Source organism: Elephas maximus, chromosome 18, assembly GCF_024166365.1.
Source record: "Elephas maximus indicus isolate mEleMax1 chromosome 18, mEleMax1 primary haplotype, whole genome shotgun sequence".
Classification (NCBI taxonomy): domain Eukaryota; kingdom Metazoa; phylum Chordata; class Mammalia; order Proboscidea; family Elephantidae; genus Elephas; species Elephas maximus.
Window position 1 is genome coordinate 5,576,756 of NC_064836.1, and position 10,788 is coordinate 5,587,543.

At 43.1% G+C, this 10,788-nt stretch overlaps 1 protein-coding gene across 2 annotated transcripts; it reads left to right on the forward strand.

Annotated features, from left to right (window-relative positions):
• The first annotated feature begins 3,892 nt into the window (after window positions 1-3,892).
• Window positions 3,893-8,912, forward strand: C18H1orf53 (chromosome 18 C1orf53 homolog). Of its 2 annotated transcripts, XM_049857713.1 has the most exons (3): window positions 3,893-4,183; window positions 7,207-7,308; window positions 8,587-8,912. In XM_049857713.1, exons 1-3 carry the CDS (start codon window positions 3,920-3,922, stop codon window positions 8,656-8,658), a joined length of 438 nt encoding a protein of 145 aa, XP_049713670.1. In that variant the 5' UTR covers window positions 3,893-3,919; the 3' UTR covers window positions 8,659-8,912. The 2 variants fall into 2 exon arrangements, with proteins under 2 accessions (XP_049713670.1, XP_049713669.1); XM_049857712.1 differs by lacking the exon at window positions 8,587-8,912 and having other exon boundaries at window positions 7,207-8,576.
• Window positions 8,913-10,788: the final 1,876 nt, after the last annotated feature.

Below are 10,788 nucleotides of genomic sequence, written 5' to 3' on the forward strand. Positions count from 1 at the left end.
AGCATGGCTTGGATCAAGGGCACCTTAGTCCTCAAGGTGACACCTTCGCTTTTTAACACTTCAAAGAGGTCTTTTGCAGCAGTTTTGCCCAATGCAAAATTAGTTCACTAATGCCTACGATATTGATCTTTATGTGTTCCACTTCATTTTGGATGACTTCCAGTTTCCCTAGATTCATACTTTGTACATTCCATGCTTTAATTAATGGATGTTCCCAGCTGTTCCTCCTCATTTTGAGTCATGCCATTAAGGCTGACTCTACTTTGAAGAGGTAGCTCTTCCCCAGTCATATTTTGAGGGCCTCATCTTCCAGCAGTATATGAATGTTCCACTGCTATTTGTAAGATTTTCACTGGCCAATTTTTCAGAAGTAGACTGCCAGGTTCTTCTTCCTACTCTGTCTTAGTTTGGAAGATTCACTGAAACCTGTTCACCATGGGAGACCTGCTGGCATTTGATATACTGGTAGCATAGCTTCCAGCATCACAGAACATGTGAGCCAGCACAGTATGACAAACCGACAGACACATGGCGGAAATGAAACCTAGGGGAATACATTTCTCTGAACTTCTCCCCCACCCTCCAAAATAACAAGCATTTTCAAAATCAACATAAACATACCAAATGATGGGCAAGGCTATAAAATATATCCAATATCATACTACACATAGAGATGTCAAACAAAACAGTACTTCCTAGAACAAATCTAGATGTGTTTGGTAAATAGCATGAGTTAACAGTTTATCATTTAAAGGACTTAGTGCCCCAACTTTCATGTAGTTTTGTCTACTATGAGTGAAGAGAATCTGAGGAGAAGTTAACACATAATATAACAAGCTAAGGGTCAAGCCCTGAGGAGGCTTTTTAAAACAAGATACAATGAATGAAGTTACTTGATGTGAATTGACACTGACTCCAAAGTACGCAGAACAAATGAAAATTCAAGAAGGTCAATTATGAAATTATCAAATAATTGGAAATTACTAGTATTAGGATATCTTTTCATCTCTTTTAATTATAAAAATTTTCATCTTTGATTATATTATACTGTAAAAGAAAATCTGTAAGAATGCACACATAGCTTCTTGGATCAAGTAGACACATAAGACTATGTTGGCATCTCCTGTCTGGAGGGGAGATGAGGGGGCAGAGAGGGCCAAAAGCTGACCAAATGGACTCGAAAACGGAGAGTGGAGGGAAGGAGTGTGCTGTCTCGGTGAGGGGAGAGCAATTAGGAGTATATACCAAAGTGTATATAAATTTTTGTATGAGAGACTGACCTGATTTGTAAACTTTCACTTAAAGCACAATAAAGATCAATTTAAAAAAAACAAAATGAAATACATTGTTGGAACCCCCCCCCCAAAAAAAAGAATGCACATGTAGGTAACATGTGAATACTACAAAACAGCTTTCTTAGCCTAAAAGTCAACAGGCCATCACTAATGAAGATGATTTTTAAACCTGAGAATGCAGGGAGTAAGGAAAGAAAACCAAAAAAAAAAAAACAAGAACAAAAACCAAATCCTTTGCCATAGAGTCAATTCTGACTCACAGTAGTCCCATAGGGTTTCCAAGGCTATATCTCTACAGAAGTCTCTCAGAGCCACTGGTGGTTTCGAACCGATGACCTTTCAGTTAGCAGTCAACTGCTTTAATCACTGCACCACCAGGGCTCCTTAGGGAAAGAAAGTTCTACTTAATTTAGTGATCTCTTACCACAGATCTGAAAACCATTTTTGCATCAATTTTTTAAATTACTCTTTTAAATTTTGAAATGTATTTTACATGATTATAAAGATTGCAAAGATGGTATAGAGAGGTTCCTTATAACCATCACTCGATTTCTCCCAGTTGTTACATTTTATATAGTTTTGGTACAATATCAAATCCAGGAATTTTACATTGGAACAATGTATGTATACAATTCTGTGTATTTGTGTAACTACCACCAAGATCAAGATACAGAATTATTCATCAACACAAAGATGTCTCCTCTTTGATCCGTTTATGGTCACACACACCTATACATCTACACAAGTTTCCTGTAACAATACTCACACTTCCTAGTAACACGGCTGTTTTCATTTTCTATTTGCATCTGGTCTAGTCTATTCCATTTCTTGAATTGTGGTCATGACCTTCAATTTTTAAAAACACAGCAATAAAACTGAAGCTCTAGCTTATTTTCTTAATTTGAGATCTTGATTTAAAAAAAATTATTTACGGTGAATTTTCTTTTCATAGTTGCTCATTTTTGGTGATTTTCAATTTGGTTCCAGCATCCCATAGCTTTCCCTAAGGTCTCTCCCTAGTCTTCCAGGGTTTAAACTCACAGAGCGTTTTGCAGATTCTGGTAACAAATTTACTATTCCAACACAAAGGCACAGATTTGCAAACTGGGTGCTATGGATTGAATTGGGCCCCTCAAAAAATGTGCATCAACTCAGCTAGGCCATGATTCCTAGCATTGGGTAACTGTCCACCATTTTGTGATCTGATGTGATTATCCTGTGTTGTAAATCCTAACTTCTATGATGTTAATGAGGCAGGATTAGAGGCAGTTATATTAATGACTAGGATTAGAATTAAGATATATTTTGAGTCAATCTCTTTTGAGATATAAAACAAAAGAGAGCAAAGACAAGGACCAGGAGTGGAGCTCATCCTTTGGACCTGGGGTCCCTCTGCTAAGAAGTTCCTAGACCAGTGATGACTGATGACAATGGACCCTCCCCCAGACCTGACAGAGAAAGGAAGACCTCCCCTGGACTTGAAGCCCGAAATTCTGACTTCTAGCCTCACAGACTAGGAGAGAATAAACTTCTGTTAAAGCCATCACTTGTGTTACTTCTGTTACAGCAGCACTAAATAACTAAGATACTGCGATTCCATTTAATTCACCATGAGATTTATAATGGATGCATAGGGTTTTTTCAGTCAGCTGTTTACATTCTAGTAAGTCTTCTACTAAGAAAAAATACATTCATGTTGCACGGTAAATGCAAATACGAAAAAAAGGTGAAAGTCTATGACCGCTTACGTCGCCCTTCTGCACAACTGAAATGTCTACTCTTGCCCTCAGGGATCAATTCCTGCCTTTTACAATACTGAAGAACACTAACAAAATCACTACTCTCGACACCCCTCCTTTTCCAAAAACCAGAGAAGGGGGTATGTTACTTCTAACACTTGAAATTACCTCCTGAGTTAATGCTAATTTTCTTATATTCAATTCTTGTGGGATATCAGGAGGACTTTCAACTTTCAGACAATAAGTATAATTTAGCTTGGATTTTGCAAATATTTAACAACGTGGTAACAGCGTTTTTTTCTTACTCAGCGTGCCGTCCTCATTTTAGGCTGAGTCAAAAATGCAAAGTCATGAGGCTCCGCTTCCAACTTTATTCCCAGCACATACTACCTGTAATACTGTCTCTTCTGGATAGGCCCGAGCTAGTTATTAATAAACCTCGGGTATCCGATCACTTCCTGGCATCCCAACAGTTGTGGCCGTTATGCTGAATGACCTCAGGCCTAATTTGATATGAGAAAAAAACGACCACCCTTCAGCTCAGAAGAAAAACAGAATCGCTTAGAATTGAGGTTCAGCCGTGGAAACGTCACAGTCTTCCCCGTCCCCGCAGCCCGAGCCTCAGCAGCCCCGACTGGGTTTTTTCCCGGGCCGCCAGCTGCCCTGAAGTCCGCTCCATTTCCGCAGCAGGGCTGCTGGCCGACGCGGAGGGCTCCGGCCTCGCGCGCCTCACCGAGCGGCCCCGCGGCTCCGACCCGGCCCGAGGCCCGGGCTCAGCCTGAGCAGGACGCGCGCACCTCCGCGCCCACGCGCCGCGCCCAGCCGCCTCCGCCGCCCGCCGGGCCCAGCGCCGGACGCTCCACCCCCCACACGCCGGCGGCGGCCATGGCGGCCAGGCAGGTCCCGGCGTTGGCGGGCGCCGCGCTCGGGAAGCGGCCTCTCGCCGCCTTGCCATCAAAACCTCCCTGGGCCGGAGCAGGGTTCCGCCGGCACTTCGGCTTAATGCAGCGCTCCGCTTCCGAAGGAGAACGCGGCGGCGCCGGGCGCCACTCGCAGCGGAGGCCGCAGGGGGCGGTGAGGTGCCCGGCGCGGGAAGAGTTAACGGCGGAGGAGCTGCGGATCGCGGAAGTGCACGCGGCCGCTTGCGCGGTGAGCCCCCTCCTGCCCGCCCCTCGCCGCTCGACAGCAGGCGGGGCTGGTGCGCCTGCGCGTGCTCGGCGGTCCGGGGACCGGAGGCCGCCCGGCGGAGTGAGCAGAGGTTGCTCGGCGCGGGGAGAGGCCGCCCGGCGGAGGGAGCAGAGGTTGCTCGGCGCGGGGAGAGGCCGCCCGGCGGAGGGAGCAGAGGTTGACTGGCGTCGGCTCAGTCCCGCTTCCACAACTTCGTGCTCCCACCGTTTCGCTTGGAAACTGGCCGTAGTTTCGTATTCCGGAGGAAAAAAAAAAAAAAAAACCGGTTGCCGTGGAGTCAGTTCCCACTCCTAGGTTACGGATTATCTGTCCCCAGTGTGACTCGTTTCAGATCAGCGTCCGAGCTCAACTCTGCCCCTAGGGTGGGACCCCTCTTCACTCCACAGTGTGGGTGTGTTTGGGTGGGAGTGGTTAAAGAACTGATGAGGGGAAGGAGTAGCAGCTGAGACGTTTCAAGAACAATGTGTTTTGTGTTTATTTGAATTACAAGTTAAACATTTTGCCATCCGGTGATTCCACCATGAAAACAAAAACATTTATTCATAAACCATTGTCAAAGTCATTTTAATTTTTGCTTTTCACCCTGTCTTCCTTTCCTGTCCACTCAGCAGATCACGATTACAAGGGAAACTAATCAGGTGTTTACATTCTTCGCAGACACTATTGAACTATGTTTTCTAATGTTTTGTGGCTTTGACAATTGTTTATTAGCGGCAATATCTAAACTTACATATTCCTTCGCAGTTTCTAACACCCCCGACCACATTAGCTAAAAGGTAGTGTATTTTTATTTGTGTTACCTTCACAAAAGGAACAATGCAATATAAAGAGAAAAGTAAATTCAATAATATACAGAAACCGATATGAAATTAACCTATTTGATAAGGTGTGTGTGTGTGTGTGTGTGTGATACCAGTACTTGAGGACTAGTGTTACCTGGTGTGGCTTGAGCCAAAAGGGTAGAGACGAAAACCTTGGAAGTTAGTTTAAGTTGACTTGTTCTTTATTGACAGTAGGCCCTGAGAATCCACTTTCTGATCCGTTCTAGTACTTAGGAGAATAAAGATTCATCAGGAAATGACTGGCAACTTTTTCTTGCTCTCGTTTATACTCTCCTTTTTAAAACGACGTGTGTAATTAGTTTCCATACTTCACATTTGACTTTGGATATAAGCAAAAAGTTTTTGTCTTTTTGGAGCAAACAACAGCGGCACCCAGGTTCAACCAGCCTGGGAAGGGAAAGGAGCTTCCTGCTCACTCGGAGTCCACAGCGGTTTCGTCAGTGTCAGCATCACGGGTTAGATGACTGTCCAGGAGACCATAAGTAAACCCAATAACATGCTTTTTTTTTTCTTTCTCAACAAATCAGACTCCTCACAACGGTCCTTCTTCCATGCCTCGAGGCAAATCACACTCTTACTTTCTCCCTGGTGCTGATGTGCTTCACTGAACATCTTGCTCTCCAGTCAAACTTGTCAGCGCTCTAGCACATCTCTGCTGCCACCACTACAGGAGGCTCGTCTACCGAGGACAGATTAAGTTGGTGTGGGCCGCCAACAAGCTCAGAGATGCTCAGTCAACACAGAAAGCCAGAGAGTAGGCGCAAGCGCAGGAGCAATCTGTTAGGCTTTCAGGTTGCCAGATAATTGCCCTCAGAAGACTCCTAGAAGGTATGAAAGGTGAAAAGAAAGCAGCTACAGAGCTCCCAGGGTTTGTTTTTGTTTTTCTTCCAAGTTCCAAAACAGGCTTTTTAAATTAAGAAGTGAGGTCCCAACAATTGGTCATTTAATGCTCCTCTGCTTCTGTGATCCCAAAGGATTTCTGAGGCCCCTTAGCCCAGCCTTGGGACTTGCTTGCTGGGTTTCTGCTGCCCTGGTCTACCTTTGCTGAAATGCCTTTGAGTGGACCTAGACTTGAACTTTTATCTGCACTTTTGCCCCCACACTTTATTCACGAAGCATAGAAGGTTAACTCCTCAACCAGAATAAAATATCGAGCGGTTAAAAAAGACAATCTGAAGAAGTTATTCCTGGCACACACAAAAATGTGTATCAGAAGACATGCAAATTTCATCTGTATTTAAATGAAACGTTCTATACATGTGTATTTACATGAAAAGTGCATCGTAGTGATGCACGTAGTTACTGCATGGTGAACCAGTATTAAAGGCCCAGAGAAAGTTTCTGTACAAAAACTCAAGGCTAAGTAATGTCACCCGCATAGCCCAACTCTACAACGGGGGAGGCTGCGTGTTTATTTATACCTTCACACAAAGTACTTGGATACTTTTTTTTTTTTTCTAATGTAGGTAGAGCATGTTTCCTTGACATCTGAACCGATATTGTGAAAGTTACTTTTGATCAAACTTGTGAAACCAGTGTTAATATGTTAAAACAATACTTTTTTTTTTTTGGCTTAAAAACAACCAACAATACTAAAAAAAAAAATAGTATAAAATATGCAGTGGAGTAACACGTCGTGAATGTAAAGTGTTCAATAATAGCAGAGGTAATACCTTTTCTATAAGAACTGTTGTTTTCATTAGCACCTTTTCGGTAAGTTTAAATCATTATCCACATATTTTAAGTACTGAAATTGCAACTGCAACTTCTAAGTGAAAGTTCATTTTCAGCCTTTTAAGCTCTTAAAATCATTTAAGTCGCCTGTTATTAAGCTCGTTACCTGGAAACCGAATGGAAAACACCAGAGCAGTGGCTCCGTGGTTACTGGGTCTAGAGGAGTTCTTGTTTTTTCCATCAACTTCTCATTTTTCTCAAACTGTATATTTTCTCCTCCTGTCATAGGAAGTTGGATCGTGCATAGTGTCGGAGTGCATTCAGTCTTTAATTGCAAGTGCCACTAAAATTGCAGGGAATAAGTTTAATACTTTTTAAAGCAACATTTACAGTATTTTATGAGTAGAAATGTGAGGAGATATGATGACTATTGAGATTAATGAATTGTTTGATTTTATTACCCTTCAGGCTGGCCAGCTAAACTATGTGGATCCAGCTTCTGGCTACACGGTGCTCACGCAGCTCGCCCACGTGCGGAGAGGGGAGTGCTGTGGCTCCGCCTGCAGACACGTGAGTGGCGAAGTCTCGCGTCACAGCAGCGGCTGGCGGTGCCTCTGTAACTTCGTAAATACCTGTTATTTGAAAAACCAGTCAAATAAAAAAGCTAAATAGACCTGGAATGCATTTTTCACAAGCTAGTTTAGCCCAGGACAATGAAGGCCTTAGGGCCAACAGAGGACTTTTAAAGTTAATGGAATATTGTAACGTTTCACCCTGAGCATCAGTTCCTGGAAATACGATGATTTGAAATTCACGGGAGCTCTTTATTACCAGGAAACTTTTCATGAGGTTTCACTAGGCAAGCACAAAGACGGCAGGAAAAAAATTCCAAAGTGTTGCAGACTAGATCCCAGAAGGCATTTTCTTCATTGTCAGCTGGATAGAAATTTGCCAAGCATTGAGAGATGGGTGTCCTTTAGAGGATAATGATTTTCTTTGTTTTCTTCTCTATCTTCCTTTCTCTTTTTTGTAGTCTGCCTTTAAAATACCTGTGAAACTTGATTACCCCAAAATTAATGCTGCACATTTCCTAAAATGTCTATTTCAATATACACATCTCTGTATTCATTAATAAAGATGAATTAACTAATCCTTGCCTATTTTGATCAAAGAATTAATGGGAAAATATTCTTACCTATTACTTTTTTAAGGCACAGTGGTAAGGAAAATTGTTATAGGGATAAAATTATAACCATTCAACAACCTCTCTTTAAAGAGCAGTTTGACTGCTTAGGTGATTTTAAAACATAATTCCTTTTCCTGCTCCTGTGGGTAACACTGACTACCTTTTTGTAAAGGCATCTGTGAAAAGGCTTTTCTTCATCACGTTTCTAAGAATCAATCAGCAACAAGAAAGCGTATGTTTGGGGCAAGGAGAAGGTTGTTATCTCCTTTAACTGACCCACTTTATGGCTAAGAAATTGACACTAAATACATTCATTGACTGTAGGCAGTATTGGAAAAAAAAATAAGCCTTCATTTTTGTGTATGTCCTTACCTGTGCCATTAGCTGTTTCTAATCAAATACATAAGAGCTTTGCATAAATTGAGGATTTGGGGATTTTCTAAGGGTGGGTGTTTTGACAGTAAAATTCTTAAAGTTGGAAGTATGCATTTAGGAAGTGGTTCTTGAACCCTAATGAGGACCATTTGCCTGAGGTTGCCATTATTCTCTTCTTAGTCTGAAGGACTCCATAGATCAAATGATCTGTATAACATTATTAACAGTCTTTTTTCCAAGGTGATCGTTTAATAGTTCAATAATAATTTGTTTTATTTCTTCTGCAGTGCCCGTATGGTCAAGTAAATGTTAAAGATCCATCTAAAAAGAAGCAATTCAATTCATATTTTTATGTTTGACAACAGATTTCATCTCTGTCCTCTGTATAATTGAACCTGTATTTTTAAAACTTAAAACCCTGATCCAGAGCTACTCTCCATGCTGTCAGTACGTAAGCATCAGTTTGACCCTAAACACCTATGTTAAAAGAACATCAATAAAATTAAAAAGCTAGCAAGTGTTGGCGTGTTTCTAAAGTGCCACATTGATAGTTATTTCCCTTTCTTTTTGCCTCATTATCAGGCACATATGTTGAAGAAAATAACGATTGTCCCGTTAAATAAAGAGTAGCATTCAGGTCACATTAGTAGCTCCTGATTTTTCTCAGAGCCTCAGTTCTCCTACGGTTTTCTCACCAGTGTTATCAATCCAAGGGACGTTGCTGGCAACTAGAGGAGTTTGAATACATTCTTTATTTTATTTATATCTTGAGCTCTATAGAGATTGATATAATCCTATATTGTGTAGCATATGAGTGCCCAAGTAGTGCCATCCTGCGCCAAGAAATATTCTCATCTTCCATCTGTTCTCTCAATAAAAACTTTAAATCATTCTAACAAAATCACTCAGGCCACTGAAGATGCCTCATGTTGACCACTCTTCCTTCTCTCCCCCACCTTTCCCTCCTCCATTTATTTTGGTACTTCCCAGTCAAATCTGTCTTGCAGCATCTTGTTAGTGTCATCCCCACTCAGTTCACTTCAGTGATGTCCTGGGCGTCAGTCTCCAAGCCAGGTCAGGAGCTTGTGGGAACTCTTCTTTCCACAACTTCTTGGTTTCCTTCTGAGGACAGCGGTCCCCAGGGGCTGCTGTTCCACCCAGCAAACTTGTCCCTTGACAGTGGAAGCAGTTCAGTAAAACAAGCCTGCTGCCCACTTGGAAGGCTGCTTTTGCCCAGAGCTGACCCTTAGCCTTTTCCCTCAGCCGAATCCAGGAGTTCTGAACATCTCAGGGGTTTGCCCCAGGCTTTGCCCGTGGCCCAAATAAAGGCTTCAGAGATCTGAACCAATGAAAATGTCCTGTTGCCCAACTTTAATTCAAAATAAAATTCAAGGCTTCAAAATAAAAGCCTTTCTAAACCCTGAAATAAGTGAAAGCAAGCCAGTAAGGTTCTAAGTTTCCCCTTGATTGTGGCTTCTGTTTTTTTTTTTTTTTGTAATGTCAAATTGCTTCCAAAAGGCATTGGCATTTTTGGTGCTCCAGCTTTGCTGGTGCTCTAACCATGGTGCCCTAAGCAAACTGCTGGTGGGCCCTGAGGTGTTAGCAGCCTCCTTGGTTGTAAAAGAGCAGTCTCTCTGGCCTGGTATTGTCCTACCCAGAAATTATCCTGAGGAGAGAGCTAAGAGAGGAGGCTAGCATTGTGATCCTGGAGGCGGTGAGCCTTTCCAGAAAGGTGTGAGGACCCCTGGGAGCCAGTTGCCTTTCCATCTTAGGGACAAGAATCAACCCATGAGCTCCAAGTTTTCAACTGTTTGAAGGTTACCAAGGCTATTTTCTGAGTAGGGGCTGGATGGTGCTTTGTTTCACAACCCCAGGAGGAAGGAGAGAAAAAAAAGTGGTGGTGGGGGAGCTTTAACAGACCATCTTTCAGGAGAAACCAGGGGTGGAGGACAGGAAGCTTACTCTGAAATTGGGCGCCTGATGTAAGGCAGTTTCCAGAAAGTCTCTTGGCAAGTGGAAATAGCTCGTGGGATGCCTCTCAGGATTCCTAAAGGCTGCTCTTTCCTCTTCCCAGGGCACTTCTTACTGTAGGAAGGGGCCCAGGGAAAAAAGATCCCGGACATCCATCATGGAGAACCCTTGTGTGGGGGGGGAGGGTGATTGTGATTCTTCCTAGCAGAACTTCAAGCCTTGCTGGCAACAGCCGGTGGGCAAAGGAGCCACAAGAGGCGGGAAGGGCTCTGTCCTTCCTCTTTCCTGCACCTGGAGCCCCGGAGCCGAGGTCTGAAGTTCTCCGCCGCCGTGGTTCTGGACAGATGCATGTGAATCGCACGTCAGGGGTGGCTGCGGGGCGGGCGCTCCCACATTAAACACAATACGGGTATATAAATGGGCCTTGCTGCAAGAGCTTTAAGCTATATCGTCTTGGCACATTGTAAAGTAAAAATTCGGGTTTCTTACTGGGTGCGTGTATGCAAACGTATGTGGAT